The sequence below is a fragment of the Leuresthes tenuis genome, unplaced genomic scaffold (assembly GCF_036924035.1).
Source record: "Leuresthes tenuis unplaced genomic scaffold, fLeuTen1.0.hap1 SCAF_20, whole genome shotgun sequence".
NCBI lineage: Eukaryota > Metazoa > Chordata > Actinopteri > Atheriniformes > Atherinopsidae > Leuresthes > Leuresthes tenuis.
The window spans coordinates 18749164-18771958 of record NW_027325374.1 but is presented as its reverse complement, the minus strand read 5'-3'; the positions used below and the strand labels follow the sequence as shown (position 1 = coordinate 18771958).

At 41.0% G+C, this 22795-nt stretch overlaps 2 protein-coding genes across 2 annotated transcripts in view; both read right to left on the bottom strand.

Annotated features, from left to right (window-relative positions):
- The window catches only part of LOC140277993 (arf-GAP with dual PH domain-containing protein 1), a 123269-nt gene that overhangs the window by 6901 nt on the left and 93573 nt on the right, over positions 1-22795 (bottom strand). The window lies entirely within an intron of this gene.
- LOC140277994 (ras-related protein Rab-26) overlaps positions 1-22795 on the bottom strand; it is a 73536-nt gene that overhangs the window by 14123 nt on the left and 36618 nt on the right. The window contains exon 5 of the mRNA XM_072372867.1: positions 18315-18367. Within this exon, the coding sequence (XP_072228968.1) occupies positions 18315-18367 (53 nt within the window). The remainder of the gene's footprint in view (positions 1-18314; positions 18368-22795) is intronic.

The window sequence follows — 22795 nt, the reverse complement described above, 5'->3', positions numbered from 1 at the left end:
TTTTCTGAGAAAACACAGATTTCAGAAACATTTTCTGTGTTGGTTTGGATGCTGTGCTGCTGGAAAGACTTCTGCTTCTAACTCTAGCAATCTTTTACATCTGTTATGACGCATAACCATAGCAACAGGGAAGTTTGTAACCTTAATAGAGCAGCTCCAAGCCCAAGTAATGCCTGGAATAACGCTTTAATTCATGACGAGTTGAAGACGTGAAGACATCTGGGATGCAGAGCAGGAACATTATGGAGAAGAAGGGGAAAGAGGGTCAAACCATTTCTTCCCTCGATCATCATGGGAAGTGTGAGATCACTGGCAGATGAAACAGGCAAGCTTGGACTCCTGATGACGACAGCGTCTCTGCACCCTGTCCATGTTGCCTACTGAGAGTTCAACCGTTTTTCTTGTGCATTCATCAGCTAAGTTGTTGCTAAGCTACAAAAACAACAGCCCAACCTATTGATGGTGACCTCTGAAGATATCTACCAAACCTTCCTCTCTGCTACACCGTTTCCATGTTTGTCAGCTGATATATATTTAATTTTGTAATCCATCTATAGTAATAGCATATCTTTAATAATATTTGATGCTGTAGTATAAGATATGTCATTTTGCTTCAGGAATGACAGTTATTATTGAACTGGATTATATGATTTACCCTCCAGGAGAAAAAGACATTCTGATCCTATGCATCAGTATTTATCCCGATTATATTTTCACATATGAAAACAAAGTAGCTGTATCAATTTTCCAAAGTGACAATTGTGGTACTTTTTCCTAAAGCATTCAACAGCAAACTACATCATAGTATATTACGGTTATAAAAATCAGTGCGAGGTCTACGATTGAGAGCTTTGCAGCTTTGAAATGCAGTAAGTGAAACAGTCTTTGTTCATGCTGTTCCTTATGTTGGTTTGTTATAATCAGCATGTTAGAACTAATAGTGATTAAATACATTTTATGCACTTCTCATATTGCTTGGATTAAGATCCAAAATTACATGGATAGGTTGCTTGTCTATGTGTTATGCATCTACCTCAGTTACCTGCTTTACATGCTATTCCATACGGGATCCACGAAACTACCGAGCACGCAGCGCGAAAGGCTTTTATACAAATAAGAAACGACTCTAACTCAGGGTGAGGCTCGACAATCCCTTTGGACAAACATCAGAACTCTGTCTGTAGTAAAGACATCACATCAGACCAAGTACCTCATAGGATCTCAGGTAGCGGTGGTTCAGATATGTGGAAGTATAATATCTAAAAGACAAGAACACACCATCAACTGCTCATCTACAGCAGTAAGTGTTATCACCTTTTCCACATGCCTCGATACTTTTTTGCTGTCCTGAAATTACCCATTTCTGCTAGAAATTAGAAGATGACTTCACCGTTATGACCAATGCAGCATAAACATTACTGAATAAGGCTGTGCCGCTGCATAAATTGAAGACATAAGAACCTATTGAACAGCTTTTGGTTTCCCACTTGAAAACATTTCCAAACAACAGACGTATTGAACTCCTACGACTCTTTAGGACAGCAGTATTATGACATAGCTGACCATTAACGTCAGAGCTGAGGTGTAATAATTAGTGACCAGAGACCAATCAGTTAAAAAAAAAAAAAAAATGCCTTGATCAGAATCCTGTTCCGATACTTAAATTGAATTGGAACGTCCCAACTAAGTCCCACAAATGCCAAATGCACTTTTGCAACAGAGGAAAAAGCTGAACTGTAAAAGGCAATAATTTATTTTCTGGGCACCATGAATGTCCCGTCCAAACATAACCAAAGCTATATAATAACTGAGGGATTTTTGGTAAAATCCTTAGAGCTGCACTGCAGAAGTGATGAAAAATGTTCCGGCCTGCAGCTGTTGCTGAGTTTGTGAAGGAGAGCGGTTATGACAGGGATTGAAAACAAATGCCCATAATTGCTGAGAGTGTTTAATCTGGGAATTGAGAGCACTCAGTTCTAAGCATCATGTAGAGAAGGCATTCAAAATGCAAAGCAGCAACACTGCTCCTCCTCAAACATACAAAATAATCAAACCTACCGTTTTGCAATGACTTTATAGAGAGAAATTGGCACTGAAACCATAAGAGAGACACAGCTGATCGAACTCGTTTGGGTGATAAAGCTGTGAATTACCTCTGAAAACAGTGAAATTATGGTAGTGACTGTGAGGTCATTATCACGATTGTGTAGTTATGTTCCAGTTTAAGGGTTTCAGGGTGGTGTGAAATGTGTTTCCTAAACAGCAACTACTGTAACCCGCTGCTCTCCACGGTATTAGGACACAGCCGATCATCTAAATTAACTGCTGTGTGCGTGGGTAAGTTTGAACGGTGTGTGAAAAGAGGAATCTGTGGGTTTCAGGATGTCAAGTTTGGGGAAGCTGTGGTCAGATTTGGGTGGGTTACAAGGAGGGGCCATAGAGAGCGATATTAAGACTGATGTGTGAGAGTTTCAGTCTACACTGAGAACTGAGATCAGCACAGCACTGCAGGTAAAAACTATTTTCTATTTCACATCGTACAAAAGGCTTTATACTCATTTTAAACTTTTGGTGTAACTCATGAAACTAAATTTCATGGTTATTATTTAGTTAGCACTCTTGTAATTTTTAGTAAGACATAATCTACTTAAGTGAATCTGAAACAGAAGTCAGAGGAGACGTGCTTATAAAAAGTCTCACAGGGGTTTAAACCGAGTCAGTTTGACTTCACACATCAGCAACAACCCTAAAGGAAAACTTTAGCATTTAATCCATAGTCTACAGAACCGTTGCAGCTTATTTTTCAAATGGAAATGGTTAACAGCAATGTTCTACATAGGGTGTTGACATATCAACGACAATATCTGTTGTGAAAAGATAACCGTTGTGAAACTCCACTTAAGTCAAAATGGGCGTCTACTCTTCCTCTTTTCACAACTTAAAAATCCTGACCCTTTTTTCTCTCTTCATGCTTCTCTGCATAGGGTTTTTCCATTCACCAAGCTCCCGCCCCACTAAGCAAGATGAATAAACACGTCCCGGCTAAAAGTGGCGCTGTGAGTCCAGCTCAGGTTGCTGGTAGCTGCGACACGTGTGGCCAGATGAGCAAAAAAGTGCCTAATGGAAAAAATGCAGGTGTCAGAGTACAGAGCAGAGACAGCAAGGAGAGACAAGGACCAGGGTGCGTCATTCCAAACAGCCAGGTGCCCAGAGAGCGCCTTTTGCCGACAGTCTCTCCACCGAATGAGACCCTGCGTTCTCATCAGCGGCGGTGGTCAGTCTCAGTGACGTCTCCGGTCATCATAGTTAAGAAGAACAAGAAGGAACCGCTGCCCCCCCAGCGCGGTGTATCCCTCCTGCGACCTCAAACAACAACACATTCTTATTTCAAACGTTACTCCTGCCCTCCCATTGGGACAGGTCACTCATCCTCCTCCTCCACCGCTTCCTCCACCACCTCCTCTTGCTCTTCACCTCCTCCCGTCCAGACATCTGTCATCACTGGCCACGATCCTCTTGGCTGGAAGATACAACCTAAATCCAGCTCCAGTTCCTCCCGGGCACGTGCTAAGAGGCTGTCTCTGCAGATTCCCCTCCCTGTCATCCCTGTGTCCATCTCTCAAAACCCAGAGCCTTCATCCAAAACCAAACCAGCCCTCAGGCCCAAACCTTTCCGTCGCCACCACTCTGAATCCGCAGCCTTCCTCAGATCACCGGGCAGCCCTCTGCCTGTGGTGACACGTGAGGAGCTCCTTGCTGTGCTTCTTCGCCCGGTCACCTTTTCAGGTGAATCAGATGATGTGTTCTGTGAGACGACTCCAGGACAAGGAACGACTACTCCGGCGCTAAAAATACCACCTCCGGTTCCAGAAAAAACGGCCATGGCAAGACAAATCGCACAACTGATCGCTCATTCACGGAAGCGCTACAGTCCTGTTGCAGCTAAAAGCAACACGGACAAAAACACTTACACCAGTGTGATAAAGCCAAAACCTAAACGGTCACCTCAGAATGGTTACAACAAAGCTGCAACAAAAACACAGGAAAACCTCCTCATTTTAAACGGGGATTGAAAAATAACGTCTTCTCAAGCCCACAGCATTAGTCGCTACTACTTCTATAAAGTTGGAAAACTTGTCAAGGACATGTCGATAAATCACTGTTATGACCAAATTAAAATCTTTATCACATATTTCAATACTGGCCTCTAGTGGAACTGCTCTGGAGCAAAATAATGCGATAAAAGGAATACCATGCAGAGGCAAACAGTTGACAAGGATTATTGTACACGTTACTGTGAAAAACTATAACAGCGGTGTCGGTGTGTTCAAATTTGATTAGTCTTTTTTTTTGTTTTAGTCTCATGTACCAAAAAAATGCAACACGGTTGTGTCAGTTTACGGCAGCCTTCTGGTTTAAAGGACCAGACCAAAGATTTTCAGGGTAATTTCTTGGATTTCAGAGAGCTCCTCTAAAACTGTCAAAGGTTAAAGAGGTCTGTGTAAAAGATGTAAAGTGGAGGACCCCTTAAGATGCACGTATGCATTACAAACAGTAAATGCTTCTGCATGAAAACTAATTTTGCACAATTGATGCACAACACAGATCAGCAGCAAAATCTTAAAGACCAAGTGTAGGCTCTCGCGTCTTTCATCGTGATTAGCTTTAGAATGATTTCCTTTATGATATGATGAATGGTGGAGAGGCAGGGTCTTGCACTCCAAATCAATACAAACTGTATTAACTTTTTTCAGCTGGCTTGCATCTTGATATTAGCTGTGACAGAGAGAGATGCACTCCACATGTACCTGGCTGAAAAGGCTGCGAGAGCAAAGCAGGGGACGGCTCCTGATCATCAGACAGATACATAACGGGCTGCTTCAGGCAGAGAGAAAACATAGGGCATCGTTTATATCTCGCAAGTCATATCATCAGCGCAGCCTTCAACAACGATATTGCACATTATATAGTTGAGGTGTATTCCTTGAGGAATTGAGATTTTGGCAAACTAAAATACACTTTCTCGCTCTTACGCCGTAGTGCTTTTTTTTGTTTCTGATTGCAGCGTTGCTCATCTTATGCAATAGAAATCTTTGTTGGATTTCTGCTTTGTCCTGCGTGTTGCAGTCCATGTTCTGTTTGTGATCACAATCATGCTATAGCTGAAAATGTTAACTGCTAAAGCCATGTGACTGGATAACTTGGAAGAGTTTTTGTGAAATAAATGTTCTGAAAAAGCAATGGTTCATTGGCTTTACTGTCAATTAGCAGCTGTCGCGCTCCGCCGTCCAACAAGCACCAGCTCACAGTATAAAACCTGGGTAAACCTTACTGTGTTTGGCTGAAAAAACTGTTTGCAGTGGCAGCAGGTAAGTTGCCTGTCGTGATTATTTATTTATTTATTTATTTTTTTGGGGGGGGGTGTCGTTTACTTGTCAGTATTTCTCAACTACACAATGCCTGTATTCCTTCACGTTACTGCGTGCACTGCAGCTTTTACTCACAGTTCCCCTCCAATGTACAAATGTCAACAATATAGCATTCAATGTAGGTTTAAGTTGACTTAGATGGTAAAAATGGACTCTTAGCCGTTAGCTTGGCTTCCCCATGAGAATTCCTCCCCGCCTCTGACCATGCTCTTCTGCTGGTAAAGTACTACCTACTCTTAAGTACAGCACGCAGCTTCAAAAGATCCAAACTATGCCTTAAATGCATGTGCAGAGGGGCAAAGGCTCTCTGAAAGTGGGACCACCATTACAAGAAGCTTTAAGTTTATACACCTCTATCAAAGAGGACCAGTTGTGTACGAGGAGGTTATTGAAAAAAATAGAAAAACAGAATTAATGCTATCATCATGCAGTATGGCTACACACAACAACCGTCTGAAAACCGTATAAAGGCAACAAGAATATGTTTTTTTACTAAGAAAAAAAAAATCTGGGAAGCTTAAAAATAGATTATCCAAAAAAAAACAAAAAAACAAAAATATTAGATTCAGGTGTAGTAATAACATTCACCTCACCACCACTGATATACTCACAAGGAAAGACTCCAAGAGTATTTAGTTTTGAAATTTAACTAATGGGTAACATGACATGGTCTTAACACGATCAATTTCTTACAAAGCAACTGACTAGTTCCTCTGGACAAATCGTGCCATGTTATTCTTTAATAAGGACCATTTTTTCTCCTAAACACGTCATACAAATGTAAAAGACAGACACGGACTCAGTCTGGATCGGTTTTTTCTGTCATCTTTTCAAGTCATCGAGGTGCAGCTGCAGTGACATCAGGATTGATCCAACATTTCCCAGAGTGCAACTCTGTATCGTACATTTCCCTATAAAACCCAAACCCCCACCACTTTACTCAACAAATGAAGACTTTCTTTTCCAGAAGTCTTCAGATCCATTCTGATTCAAATTAATTCTTATTCTTCTGCAACTTGTTTGATATGCAACTGGCTTTGCCTGGCTTCGATTTGTGGTAGAAGAAGTCACGATATTGTAAAGGAATGTGCCGTCACAGCGTTACTAAGCCTCCTTTAAGATAAATATGTTTTTTCCATGAGAAACTTACATTTTCTCACAGTTAATTGTAAAATGAAGGGTACTCGTTCATTACCAGTGTTAAAATGTGGCTGTAATGTCTGTATTTTACCAGTAGGTGTCAGCAATGGTACAAGAGCAGAGTAGATACAGAAAACCTCAAAATGGAAAATTTTGCATGACAAAGTAAGACAAAACGCTGTCCGTGTACATGATTTATTGCAATTGAGACTGCACAGTGGAAGTGAACAAATATTTTCCAATAGCCTCTTGCTAAAACCTGTGAGAAAGTGGAGTTGGACCCTCATCCACCCACGTCACAGTAATTTATCCTGTTATTCAGAAGTCACACCCACTAGCCCCTGATGACTGATGACACTGGATATAGGTAAAGCTGGATGATCCAACCACAGGTCAGAGCCAGACATTAATTTGGCAGCACCAAACTGCCAGTGAGGACGAACAGATTCCGATGCTGATTATTAGCATTTCTAGGCTTGTCAATTGCATTCCCTAAAAAAACAAAGATATCCATTCAGTGAATAAATAAATTGTTCTTTCCGTTTTAAAAAGCATGATGTGCAACTTACTTCCAACATATTCTACAACTGCCTCGATTGAAAATCCAATTTTATTCTAGTGTCTTATATTCTAGAACACATGCCATGTGTGAAACAAGCAGTCAACTTCACAGCTAAGCACCCCATTTAAGGCTCAAAGGCATTATTTATTTTCATGGAGAAAAGATCAATGTCATTAACAAACATGAATCATTTCACTTTTAGAGCTTTAACAAGTTAGACGAATGAACATCGCATACCCAGCAGGGTTCTTTTGACTTCCTAAATTAAATCTCGTACAGGGGTATTAATAGTCTTATTGCAGCATTATGAAGCTTCACATTACTAATGACTCTCACTAGCCATTGTTTCCACAGGTCTCTTTCTCTAGCATCTAGCTTTTGTGTTAAAATTGTTAAACACTAAGAGTATCTGCATCTGTCATCCAGCCAATGGCAACTTTTGAGTTGAACCGATCCCCTCTAAACAGACCTGCCTGCTGTCTAATGTACTACCTTTCACATATCTATCATTATTTCAGCAGGAGACAGGGCAAACAAATTTTTAAGAATATTACTGTAAACGAAGGTGAAATTAAGGAGAAGCTGGGATCAATTGTCTCACAGCTGAGTGAATCTGGGTTTGGTCCTCTGAGATGTTCAAGAGAGAGATCTGCAGTGTAGGCTGGAGGCAATGCTGCAGGCAGCCCAACGTGGGACAGCCAGTCACCACACATACACAAGCATCCTAATCTGAAGCTAATCCTAAATCACATTCCTTCATCAGTTCACTTCTTACATTTTCTGAAGAAGAAGAAAACAATATGTGAAAAGTGTGAGAATTAGAGGTTTTCCTCTACTCTTTATTTCACCTCATACGAAGCAAAAAAAAAAGCTAAATTCTCAACAGAAGACTTAATACACGTGTATACTATAAGTTGAACAATGATTACTTCTACTAAATTCAATAATACTTTATTAAATTGGCTCTGATATTGATAGCCCAATGGTGGACTCGCCCAAAGGAGTACCGGGAGTTTCCCCGGTGGGCAGGTGGACAATTGGGCTGGTAAACTGTGTCGTGTTAAAAAAAGAAAGAACAATAATTCAGTCGAAAATGAACTGGTCTGTGGCCCGATCAAGCGGCCGACCCCATGTTATTACTGGCCCAGGTTGGATAGGTAGGTGAGCTTTGGGAAGGAGGCGTTTTAACGCGACTTGACTACAATCTCGCGTATCCCAAACTTGTAGCCAAATAACTTTGGTCGTCGTGAGATTCTGTCAATCACTCAGATACTCCAGAACAGAACATGTAAAAAAAACAAAACAAAAAAAAAATCTTGGATAAAAACAAAAACACAGTCAATACAGCGCTCTGAGTCAGAGCCTGAAGAGAGGAGAGCACCAAGGGAAGCTTGATTATGTGATCATTCATGTCCGGCTGTAACAGCTGTATGAGCTGGACTGGCCTGTTACTTGCCCAAAACACACTTGCATAATGACAAAGCCTGCCCCTAATCAGTATATAAAAGCTAAATAGGTGTGACATTTTCTGTTTCTTTGGTCAGATGCCTTATGATTAGACTTACGATTAAATCATGCCCATAAAGTGTGTACATTAGTTTGGGTCTCTGGTTGATTTTGACTAAGACTTCGCTCAGTGGAACTACCCTGACTTGCTGTTGGGCCCCTTAACATAACATTGTTTTGTAGCCATTTTATAACTGATATTCTGACTCGGACAAGAAAAAACCCAAAAAACTTCAGTGTTCCGATACATAAAACAGCATAAATAGAAATCCCAAAACTGGAAGCATCTAAATCAAACAGCCGAGGACACCAGAGGGTTTGGGGGAAAAGTCTGACTCACTGTGCATCTGATGATCCAGACCCACATGTTGCAGCCAAGTTTAAAAAAAAAACAACAGTGGAGAGGTCAATATCCCAGGAGCCTAAATGGAACAGTTAGATGGTTTCCTAAGTGAAAGAATGAGAGGAAGATGAAAAGGAGGAGAGGAAGAGATCTTGTCATCCCTCACAGGGAGGTGAGCAGCAGAGTCCGAGCACACCCACACTTATTAGCCTGCGTGTTTCAGATATCATCTCATCTGAGATTTGTGTGTCAGAGTTTGTGTAGTTATTGGGATTATGTTTTTTCATACGCATCTGTTTTTAAGTCCTGTGGTTGGTGCTATGGCAACAAGACTAAAATTGTGCAAATACAAGGTTAATAGTAATAAACAGAGCACTCAGCCAGAATGCATCTTAGTGGCTTTGTTGCAGTCCATTATGATGCTTCTCTGTAATACTGAGACTCTCCAGAATCACAGCAAATATTCTGACCTCGACATTCAAGTGCACATTATAACCATGTATATAGAGTGTTTGAAAATGACTAGATCAAAACTAATTGAAAAAATAATTAGGAAAAAGTACTGTTCGGCATTCCTTCAAAGGTACATATTATGGAAAAAATCACAGCGAAAAACTCAACCTTGGCTTTTTATTTTTTATTTAAGCGAGTCCTATCTTTCATAATTCCTCATTTAATGAACCGTTATGATTTTCCATTTAAAATTTACATCACTTCGAGTTCACTCCGGCCCCTGTTAGCCGTGACCTCTGAGCCCCACCCGCTCACATCCAGCCTGTGAGACAGATGAGGCAGCTCTGTTGCACCGAGGAGCATCTTACATCTACCACCAACCTCAGAGGATGCAATAGCCCAGCTAATTCATTATATTTGAGTCTAATATAATTCAGTTCAACGCTGGACTTGATAAGAAACTGTGCCACAAAGAGGGATCAGTTCCATCTCTGAGTGCCTGAACTGCAGATGTAAGTTTCTGAGAAATCATTCATTAGGGTTCATCTATTTTTTTTTGCCTGTTGATGAGAAAGCATTATTTACTAGCATCTGCTGCTAACTTACAGCTATACGAAACAATTTCCTTCTCAAATCAAAAGGAATAACCATCATCTTTTTCTGCATGAAAAAAAAGGAAAATATGTTTACAGGGAAATAATCATCGCTTCCTTTTTCATTATAATGCAACATTTTACAGCTTTATATACACACAAAAAAACCTGCATCATGGAACTCAACGGTGGTCATAATGTTGTGGCTGATCAGTGTACATATACATTTCAAGGGAGCTTAGACTTCCCTGCTGTTTCTTGTTATAATACCCGAAGGCTGAGAGAAGACGACATCATTTAAGCTCTTTTCAGACTTTCTACGTGACACTTATGGCATTATCACTTTGGTAAAGCAATACTTTTAAGCTAATGCTTCTCGCGCCATCATTCAGGCATACCTACAGGAGTAATGGAGACAGTTAAATTAAATGTGCCATTTGTGGGAGACTGAACAGTAAATAAAGTAAGGTCCTTCCAGAGTCAGAGTTGTTTGCCATAATAATTCATCGCCTGGAAAGCACACTGCTGTTGTGGAATTTACTGTACCTTCAATGAATGGGAGCAGTTGGAAATATATTTTCAACATGTTTGCACTTGTTGAATTGGTGGTTTGATAGATAACTCTCACTGGGTTCTTACTCGGGAAGGCTTTATCGCCCTTACAGTGACAGTAAGGGACTATGCAGTTCAGACTTGCAGACAGTGGTACGATTACTTGGTCTGAATTTATAATGGTTTATAATTATAATGACTTTATAATGGTCCATTGTGAGTTTTTGGTCAGAGGGGACCACGTGCTAATTTAGAGAGAGACACATTCCGCTGCCATCAGAATAATGGAGAAAAAAAAGTGTGTATTAAAGGTGCTTTATGGTCACTTTTATAACGCAGCTGCATACAGAAAACGCTTTCCCCTTTAAAGGTAAAATCTTGAGGGGATAAAAAATGTTCAATATAGTCATGATGGTGACAAAAAAAGCTGAAACATCAAGATGTCTTGACCTTCATGTTGTCTCATTTTTTATTTGTGCACTACAAATCATCCACACCGTCAGTTAAGGAAAAACATCAATGCTCAAAAGTCCTTAAAGTGAGACACATTTTGTTGCCAACATAATGTAATATATTTTGGGTTCCAGGTTATTATTCCAGGTGCTTTACAATGTGGGGAACATTCGATCGATCGAATGAGCGCACGTTGGCCTTTACAAGCAATTTCTAACGCTGCCAGAGAAGCGGTAAGCCAAAAATATAGAAATGTCATTTCTATCATGCCAGAGGAGGGTGAAAAGTTGACTTAGTTTAAGGGAGATGCAGCCCAAATAGACAGGGAAGAAGTACAAAGGAAGGGAGGATAAAAAAATGAAGAAAAATCAACAACTGTGATTATACGAAGAAAAGACTGGAGGAAGACAAACATTTATTGGTGCTACAATGTTTTAACAGTGGACTCGTGCCAAAACAGAGTCATATTATGGCTAACATACCAGTAGGGGAAGGGTTTAAGGAAGCTATAAATATTTCAACACATCAATGAACATGCGAGTGGGGTACCAAGCTACACCATTGTAAGGAGAACAGGACAAATGCAACAGGTTAGATAAAAAGAACAAAAACCACATTCCAGTGATACAATTAGCACAATCTTACTGAAACCTCCCCATCATCTGCTCCATTTCTTTCTACTCTGCAAACATTTAGCGGGCCACGTGCCAGCTGACACCTGGTGTACATCACATAGATTTTTACTTCACTGATGGGGGAATGTTTTGCACAACAGTTCCTTCCTGCTGTGGGAAGGCTTTCAGCGACTTAATGATTTTATTTTTTTTATTCCCGTGGCCCGTGAGCCTGAGCTTGCCGGTCAATACTAATAAAATGTGTCTGTGTGTGTGTGTGTTTGTGTGCTCATGTGTGTTTTTTGGCAAGTATGCATAAATCTTTAGCCAACAGGGTGTATGCAGCCACAACAGCAGCTGTGAAACCCTGATATGAGGCTGTAAAGGATTTAAGGGTTTAAAGGTGTCAGGCGCCGGAGACATTACAACTATTTACACGCAGGCAACAATGTATTTATCCTGAACAAAGCAGCTTCGGCAAGAGCCTGAAAAGCTGTTGTTTAGCTAAAAGCAACTATTTTCCCGTTCATCGTGATTTGGGTCTTTCGTTTTGATGATTTGAAATAAGCTCCAGGAATTAGACGGTTACATTTACATTGCAAATTTGAACATTTGCAACATTGTTGTGATTGAACATTGGACACACCTACAATTGTTTGGTGCCTGAATAAGAGACAATAAAGGTCCAATCAAATATGTCAGCAGTAAAAGTGGAAAAAACCCCACTGCACACGCAATTGTCCACCAGTTGGCATGACAACCACCAAAACAACATTAATCATCAACATATCCTTGATGAGGAGCTTGGATGGATGGTAGTAGAACCATCCAGAGGATTATGTTTATTACTTGCGTTTCAGTGCATCGTGTGAACCATGTGAAAGCTCAGCAGCCTTGACATATTTGCATCCTGCATGCTGCACATACACTGTTCATTTGGGGAGGTCTCCATTTGTCTGTTATGACAGGGCAACAGGATACCGTCACATAAAAAGGGCCACTGATGAAGAGCGTGCCTCATTTAGGCCCCCTTGTATCACAGATACTGTCAGCTCTACTGAATATCATGGAGTCATCCTCTGCTGTTACCACACGGAAATTAAACAGGATGTAACCACAGCAAAGTGAGACGGGGTAAGGATGGAGCAGTGACTTAATGAAAACTGAAGTGATTAAACTTTTTTTTTTATGACACATTTATGAATTAAGGCGAGACACTACAGGGTTATCGATTTTCACCATATTTTATTTTTTATTATAATGTCACATAAATCAGGCCAAGAATTAATTTATTATCAAATCCTTCAGTAAATATCTCCAGAATACTGCTAAGTGTAAAACTGGAAAGTTTGGCGTGAATAAGGTGCTACATAAGCTGAGATATTTACACTGGAAAAATACTTAAAACTGATTCTGAGAAAACGGCATTTAAAGATTTAAATAGGGGTCTGAACGCATTACGTTAGCAGAAACGAGCAGTAGCCAATGAGATTAGCTATAAATCCGCCTTTAGACATTCATGACTGGTTACTGATAGAAAGGAAGTGCCATTATTTGCGTTACATATCATTGTGCAGGAGACTCAGAGCTTTACAACCGGTCATGACAGACTTCAGTAAATAGACGGAGCTCGGCATGGCGGCTCAAATTTGACCACTGCATGAAAAAAACAAACACTGCTTCTGCCTGCCGTGTCTTGCCTTAACTACTTCTTTCCAAAGTGAAGTAAAGACAGATTCTACAAAGAATGGGATTTTACTGCTCATCACCAACAAAACCATTAATGTGGAATATATGAAAACAGAAGCTAAGTTCGTTTAAAATACAGAGAAGCATGCGCAAATGTTGAAAACAAGAAAGTATGAGAGGCCGTTTAGGAAATAATTCATATTTGCTCTCGCACTTACCATCATACTCTCTCTCTCACACACACACTACCATACTCACACACATCGTATATCATTCTCTCATACATTCACTATCATGTTGTTCCATCCATAATAGTGGGAAATAAAGTCGTGAACTGCGGTATCTCAGCCCCTGGGTGCTCCAGGGTAGTTTCATGCCCAGAAATGTGCGGAACAAAAGTCAATGAAATTCAGAATAAGATAACATAACCTTATGGTTCACAAAGTTCTCTTGTTGCTGCAACACTCTCAGGTACATACAAAAGGGCTCATACTTGTTTGACCACAAGGTGCAATAAAAAAATTAAAAAACGCTTCCAAGCTGTTAGTCCATTCTCTCACAGTCAGTTTGGGGGAGGGGGGATCATTGTGCAAGTCCCTGTTGAACATTCCTTTATGGAAGCTTTCAATTCATGCAAAAATTAAGGAGATTATTTAAATGAATCTTTGGAAGTGATCAACTCAGGTTTGTGCTCGCCCTTTACTTCCCATTGCCTCATTATACTGGAACAAAAAGAAAAAAAAATGCCTTTGACATGGTTGTAGCAGTTGCCGCGTGGAGCATGAACAGTTGTGCAAAAAGAAAAGAAGAAAATTATCTCCACTTGTGTTCATTTCTTTAGAATGCCAGAAGAAAGTGTCAAAAGCCACAACATTCTTTATTGCCTGGATGAAATCCAAGATATCGTTGCGTCTGTGTGTAAATGAGTCATCTAACAGCCGCTGCAGTAAAACCTTTTTGGATCTTGTTCTTTACTCTTGTTCTTTGTTAGTCTGCTTTGTTTTAATGGACACACCATAACTTCGCTTGGATTGTCCCAGTGAACATTTTTACATTTTCACTTGTGCTGCCCAGGAGTGCAGATTCATTATGTGACCAAATGGAGCAGATGCAGCGATGCATCGGCAGGTTTATATTCAAATGCCTTTTCACTGTCAAGGAACTTCCACAGAGGATTAAGTGGAAGCAGAACTCTACTTCTGAGTCCATTCATGTCTGTGTGTTGCGTGATATAAGATTGGGTCTACGCTGCGCCCAAAGGCCATGTGTTCTGCTCCGAGGTTGAAAGAGGTTTAACTTGGGCACAGAGCTCTCTGACAACACAGTGATACGTCCAATCAGAGTAAAATTGGTTCTCTTTTTTGCTTATTTTGGTGCGATCCTCCCAGCAGGCTATCCAATTGTTCCATATACTCAGCTTGAAGTAGACCCTGAGGCTGGCACCGTACAGGTGCAGTGCCTGAGTGAGCAGATTCACTCCAAACTTCTGTCTTGCCCCAAGGATGTTATGAAATGACACTTTCTTAGCTGCAGCTCATGTCATCCTCTTGAGTAACACTAACAGCAGGCTTTCTTCTGACAGCTGGACAGATGCATCCCACATCCAAGTCTACTTGCTTAGGGTCGGAGATCAAAACTACTAAAAAAAAAAAAGTCAGAGTGGTTCGGACTGAAACATAACTTATCAACTTGGACACATGCAGATGCTCCGATGAGCACGAAGGGCTATTAAGTCAATTCAACCGGCATGAACATAACTAGCAGGGTCATTTATGGGAGGAGGACAGTCACACTTTCCAGATGGCATCGAGAAACATGTGCTTTAGCAACTGGTTTTCCAGCCCAGTGAAGGTGTGGCAGTAAAAACAAGAATGATCATTCATTGCTGATTTTATACCAACCACATGCCCAGTGGAACTGGAATGCTATTCATCTATGAAGTGAATAATTTGGTCAGCCGCTGGTCCAAATAATATCTTCACCACAAATTTGACAGAAGAATCTGTCAAAAACGTACAATTCTCTTATTCAAAGCTTAATCTATTCAATCCATGTCTTTGCATACAGGGTGAGAAGTGATAAATCATGAAAAAAATCTGTATAATTCATAGGCCAATTAAATCCATATCCAACTATTCAACATTATGCTTTCAACCGAGCTGAAAAATGGTTTTAAAACTAGTTTACTCAAAAAAAGGTAACCAGGTAATTTGCCTTTAAGTGCTTATTGGATGAGATATGCTTTAAAAGAAACTAATGAAGGAGGACTCTTGACTGCCTCTAAGATAGAGACAGATGTAGTGACAAAGGCAGAAAATAAATTGATAGAAAATAGCAGTGGCTGTAGCCGTGGTTACTGACAGCAGAGAGACCGAAATGAGTGAAAAAGCAAAAGAAAGCATGGGAGACAGAATGAGAGAGAGTGGAAGACACGGACAGCACTGGGCACCGTTTCTCCATCTCTTCATCATCCAGTAGCTCTCCAGCCTTCACCCCGAGGCTCTGCTGCTAATGGATTCATACTGTGGGAGACGGCTGTGAGCGCAGACACAATGTGCTGCAGTCGCCTTGTTTCATATGCTTGCATTCATCTGGCTTCCAGCTCAAATGGCCAAGCAACAGCCATCATGTCCATTTAGGTTTTTCCAGCCACTGAATCATAATGGGATAATTACCTGTAAGCTGTTATTAGTGGCACAATATTTAGTAAAATGACTGTTTGGAATTACAAGTGATAGATTAGTAGCGGTGAATTTTGAATGGAAATGACTAAGTGTAAAAACACATTTTGAATCGGCCCTTCTCAGAGGGCTACATTTAGAGCCGATACCAGCTTTAATCATTTTTACTATTTATTCTTTTCGGTACATTGTTGTTCATCCAAAACAAACTTATTTCTCCTGTGTGTATTTCCTTTATAGCGCGTTTCAGCAGCAAAGCCGGAACAAAAGCAAATTAAAACAAAAACAAACAAGTAGCCTGTGGTGATTAACGTGACGTTTGTGGAAGCGACAGCGATAGTCGCGTCCTTAGTAACCACCATAGCAACGTTCGAAACAAAATAAACTTTACAGGTTAATAACTAACAAACGAAAGCTTGCATATATTCCCTGAAGAAAGAAAAAGTAAAATTTTCGCTTTTAACAATGTATTATAATGTCGAAACTCTTTTAAAATGTTTATTTTCCTCTGTGAATAAAAGGCGCATTGGTCGCTCGAGTTGACGGATATTCATAGGATTTCTTTTCGTACGTTTTCATATGAACTGTGGGTGAGAGTAGCCTGAATAAACAGCACTGCAGATAAAGAACAGTCCAAACGATCTATTAAAACACCAATCAAAAAGTCAAGTTGGAATTCCTCCCGAACATAAAGATTACATAAACCTGGGACTCCACTTGCAGTGTTTCCATTCTCTGGCAAAGCAACTGTAAAGCAACCTTTTAAAAAGTTAAATCAGATAGGTGTCCGCTGACTGGTTTGAAGCAACTAAAACAGGCTGCATAATGTTGCCAGAGGGTAGAAGTCGAGGTTACTTTGCTAGAGTCATAACTCAGTGGGAGAAGTAGTTGCAATAACCAGAAACAGACTTCAAGGAGGAAAAAAAAACAACATGAACTGAGTATTGTATCATTTCTGGGAAGATGGTGTCAGTCATGTAACTTTATTGAGTCAGAGCGTCAAACTTTCCCAATATGTTCTATTTAGAGGCTTCTTAGAGGCTAATAAGAGTCGTTTCTTAGACAACGCTGTGTGTGCAAGTTTTAAAGATGTTACAAGTGGATTTTTCTAACGTGTGCTCTGGTATAGTGTTGCATTCCAAGACAAATGGGAAATCAGAATTTCCAACTAAATTACCAATAAGAAGCCAATGTTCTTTGTTGGAATACGAAACAAAGTACTGGAAAGCCATTTTTCATAATTTTTTCTTAAATCAAGTAAATTATTTAACCGATTATGACAATTTGCTGTTAATAGGAATCAGATGTTTGAGTTGTTAATCACTTCAGACACCCAAATAAAAGCTCCCAAACTCACACACAAAAATGTTTTTTTCATAATAATCTTATTCTTTTTAAAGCCTTAATGCTGGTAGGCAGCTGTTGGGCAGAAGTTAAGCTCTGTGTCCAATTTGTCCCGAGACTTTCCTCTGTTAATGACATCATTTGTCCACTTTCACATGCACATGAATGCACGGGTGCCCATGCGCACTTAAATCACACATAGTCATGCACACAAGCAAACCAGGCTCCAAACCGGCCCTGCCAGATGGCTGCGGAACCTTCCCTCTCATTCGTGTGTAAGACGCACACTCCTGTAATGGCCATATCCCTGTTCTCAGCTGTGCGTTAATCAAAGGACAGAAATTCACCTACGAGAGAAGCGGGGAGTAGCTCCAGATGGGGCAGGAGAAGGGTGGAAAATCATAATGAAAGAGGGTTCAGAAAGCAGGCAGAAACTACAAAGACATTGGACTATCAGGGGACATCTCATCTACACACCCATGCGTCAAACTTTCACTACCTCCCTTCATTTGTTGCCACTCATCATGCGCCCTCCCTGTTGTTCTTCAGCTGATCCCCTGCAGTATGAGTATGAGCCAATTTACAAACAGCTTTGAAAGCTTTTGTACATGTCAAAATGTATGACTCCAACTTATACTTCTTTGAAACTTGCAAGGACCTCATTTAGAAATAAGGGGGTCAATGTTCCACTCATCTGGGTCATTCTCGGTCTGTTCTCGAGTGTCCAACCAACTCTTCTTCATGTGAAGCAGCAGAAGCACTACGTCGAGCTCCTTATTGATGTCTGAGGGTTAGGGTTTCCCTTAGATAGGCCAGGAAATCATTTTGGGCATTTTGTGTTGATGATCTCATCAGCGCCAAAATTCTCTCGCCAAATATGAGAAGACGAATATGCTGATAAATCCAAGGCTTTGCTGATCCCACACACAGCAGCAGATAGGCACATTGATCTTACCCTGATGTTGTCAAAGGATGCTCTGTTAGTGACGTCATACAGGAGGAGTAGAGCTGGGGGAAAAAGGGAAAAGAAAGACAATTTCAATGTGAATACTTCAGTGTGAAATGTCAGAATTAAAAAGGATCAGGGGAAATGAGTTGGATTTTAAATCGGTCACAGTTTATACAGCATTCTTTTCAGACAAGCTGTTTAACACTGTGGTGCCACAGAAGTCCTCTTTGTGCCAGCTGTTAACAACATCAATGCTAAACATGACCGGTGTTGGTGTCAAAGGGCCATCAAACCGCTGCATGAGGACAATTTTCTTGGTGACTGGGAAACCTGCAAAGGAAAGTGCCCAAATAGTCGTTCCTTTCAACGCAAGGCAGCAGCGACTCTACTCCAAGTTACCCCTGGGTCTCTCAGCTCCTTACCCAGCCTCTCGGTTGGAGACGGCACCTGCATCACTGCATCAATCCGTCTGCATAACATGATGCGTTGCCCCAAATCCAGTTTGCATTGTTTGGACCAAATCGTGCCATCACAGATGCACAAGTTACCGTTGCTATGTGGACTAATGCACTTCAATGCTTTGTCTGTTCCCCCGTTTCCTAACTTCTGAGGAAATGATTTGCAGCCACGAGGGTGAAGTGCTCTGTAGTTTCTGTATCTGTGTTCTGGGGAATTTTTACTCTCATAAGAAACAAAACAAAACACACCCAGAACTGAGCAAAGTGGAGAAATCAGCGCAGGGCATCAGTCAATCACTTTTTGCTCCATAACTCAGCTTTGTGGAAACTTGTTTGGTCATCTTGATACACTATTTGATGCTCAACAAAAAACTGCGTTTTGCACAGGAAACTTGCAGCGTTAGCTGAGTAGAATGCTGAGCGCTGCCATTTGCCACAGCGTAACTAATGGCTGACAACATAACTGCATGTGTGAGCTCTAATGACCTCAGACTGCATTGTGCTGCCATACAGATCATCATCCCTTTGGGTGTTTTCTTAACAGAAATAATGTGTGCATTAGTAGGCTTTGTTAAAACAGAAAAAACCTGGTTTAACCTTCACTTGGAAGAATTACCCACTGAACCTCACCTCCTCCTCCAGTGTGTAATCCCTGCAGTCATCTTCTCCGTTACTTACATCTCACTCCATCTTTATTATCCCGTTCCCTGTGTATCTCAATCCCAGACTCCTCCAGTGCAACCTTTTTTTTTTGCCCATCTGTGTTGAATTAAATATTTTGTTTAATCCAGCCAGAGAAGTCCGTGAAGGGCGCTTAATGAGTTGTAATCACTGTGAATGTGGTCTGACTCGGTCATACTGAGGATACGGAGAGAGGTGGGGAGACAAAGGGGGCAGCGCAGAGAAAGAGAGATGATCTGCCCCGCAAATTAATTTCCTCTCGCATCGCTCCCGTTGTTATCTGCTATTAGAAGGAAACCAGAGTAAACCACAAGGAGTTGATTTCCTTCACCCTCCTTTAATCCAATTACATTTTGCCTCAGGAAAGATGAATGAGGAGAGAGAACTTTCTCCCAGCAGCAAAGATGCAAAGTTTCATGTTACAAAATAATTGGAGAAAGCCAAGCTAACGGGCAAAGGAAGAGAGAGATAGAAAGTTGGTTTAAAAAGCAGCACCACTACTGCGGCTGGAACAGACATGTGCCATGTGGGACACCTAAATACATCCTGAAATCTGAAGAGGCATGTGAAGACTGAAGAACACACGTGCAGATTTGTACATTTTTTAAATTCCCTTCCTCTCGGATGAAACAAAATCACAACATCATATGGTGCATTAAGTATTGGTGATATGATTTGTAATTCATTGAATTCGGATTTAACATAAATCTGATATGTTGTCCCAACTTTTCAGAAACTTTGTATTAAACCCAAACTTCCCAGCTGTAGATATCCGCCGAGATATCTGTGCGTGGCTATCGTTTGTTACAATAATAATTCTGACACGTCTATTATGATATCCGAGCCGTATTCTATTCAGCAGTGAATCATTTTTGGTTATGTGGCAGGCTTACTGTGGCACATGTTCGTAGCCATCGACCTAAAAAACGCATGCATTCAAACAGTCCTAACTTAGTCATTACTTATGTCACTCGAACACAACGTAATGCACCCATTTGTTGACTGCGATGGGCAGTTTGCTGCGACAGTTCTGACGCGTTTGAGTACTTTCTTCTGCTGCCCTAACCTTTTGCAGTCTTGCAGTTATGTACAGCTGCTGACTGCACACAATCCCAGTCTTTGAGACCATTTCAGAGCAGATTTAGTGGCGTTCATCAGGAAACAGTATATAGTTTTATAATCCAAGGCAAAAGGCCCCATAATTGAAAAGCAAAGAGGTTTTTTTTCTTGTTGGGTTTTCTTTCGGCTCAAAGCTTCAAGCTCCCCGGCTGCGAACGTGCGCTGGCTCGAAGCAGCAGTGGCCCAGAAGTATGATTGGGACTATTGATCATGAACAAGTCATAACCTTTGCAAGCCGATGAAGAACTGAGGTGGAGGCAAAAGAGTTTTATTAACTCGGGGTGGGCCAAGCATATGAATGGTGTTCCGTTAACATCTAAATTGTAAGGAACTGGTCCAGCCACACTGTACAGAAGTAAAATATAACACCACGAGTCTACAACATCATGAAACAGCTGATAAAACCAAACCTTTATAAGCTAAAACAAGCCAATCGACTGAGCACGCCATTTTGAATTTAACACACAGTAGTGTCAATCTTCAAATCCAAATCTCTGCAATAAAGCCAAGTGAGCATTCACAGACTGTTTAAATCTTCGTAAGTAAAGAGTTAATTATACTTTTAACTGAAGGATTTCACACACTGTACCCGAGGTGGGGTGCTTATTCTGTCAAAAGGTATAAATACTGTTTGTTGTACAGTTTAATCAAGAAAAAAAGGAAAACGTGCTTTGAAATTTACATCCACTTTCGGAATACTTCCATCATCTTGCAGACAGAATCAACAGAGGCCCAGAAGTCTCAGCAAGCTGCTGACCTGCTATTGATCTTCCTGTAAGACCAAATGAGGCTGAGTGTGTGGAACTGCGATGGACATCCCCTCCATTATTCCTCCGACAGTTCCAGCTCCAGTTGTCATTTCTGCCTCTCGTCTTGGCTAAGCTCGGCCCACAGGGCTCCGTTCTTTGTATGCCATTGATTTTACAGAGGGGCGGATCGATAACAAGGCAAGCGATAACTAAATTCTCCAGGCGTAGTGGCAGCTGAATCCATTAAAATTAGGAGCCAAAAACGAGACATGAACAGGTAAAATATATAGCCGGCTCCTGAGGTGTAACCGATAAAAATGAGCCAAGATTCTTCAGCATATGGACAACACTGTGACCTGAGCCCATACATTTTAATATGCAAGAAGCTGTAAGATGTGCCTCAGAGTATCCATGTGTGTGTGCCTGTAATAAGACACACAAAACATCTGATGATGGACTGCACAGCTTACAGCTTCCCCCACAGCGGGCAAACACCCTAAATGTTTCCTTTTGAATTGGTGCTGGCCTTCTCTCCATCCATCTCTCGGCTGCCTCCCCATTCTTTTCCCACCTCCCTATCTGCTGTGTACTCTGCCCGCTGATCTCTTGATCATCACTCTTCCCCGCCAACGTCCATCCTCCCGTCTCAGTTTGTGCTTTTTTCGACAGTGTGAGCTGCTGCTGATTGAGACCAATCGCTGCTCATTACTGATGGGATGTGTGGCCCAAGAAGACTGAACAGAAACAAAAAAAATAATGCGGGTAAGACGGGATGACACTGAGCAGATACCCAACTTAACGAGGCACTGACAGATTTAATATGAAAAAGATGCAGCATCTGCACACAGCTGTCACAACGTAATCTTTTTTTTTTTTTCTTCAAAGTTTCTGTTAAAACTCATCCCAAAATACTCGTGGCATTTTGACAGCGAGACAATTAAAAGTCAGTTTTTTTCCCTTGTGTTTCTCAGAATTATTGTGATTTGTCGGAAAAACAGTTTGAAAAAACAGACTTTTGAGATTTTTGGACTTACCAACATGTTTTGAGACAGCTGCTTGTCCCCAGCCATGAAACAGACACTACCATAGTTCAGCTGGGTGCAACGTAATCCCATGTTTATCAGCCCTGTAGCAACATTAACCTTATTTGTTAATATCTACTGGAACAGAGGGGGGGTGGGTTCTATAAAAATCTGATCTTCACAAACAAAATCGATTTTGAAAACCTAGCATAGAGTTGCTGATGCTCATCAGGCTGTAAAAACACCTCCAAAAAGCTTTGAATTCTACTATCTACTGTCATGTGGCATACAAGCAGAAACTCAAGTATTGTCCTCGATGGAAGTGGTCAACGAACGAAGGCAACTCCAACAGCAAGGTGTGTCATAGCTGGCAAAGGGACCCGGGACAACTTCCAGACAACTAAAAGCCTTTCTAACTGGTTAATGGTTATGTTCATGAGTTCACCATCAGGAGAACA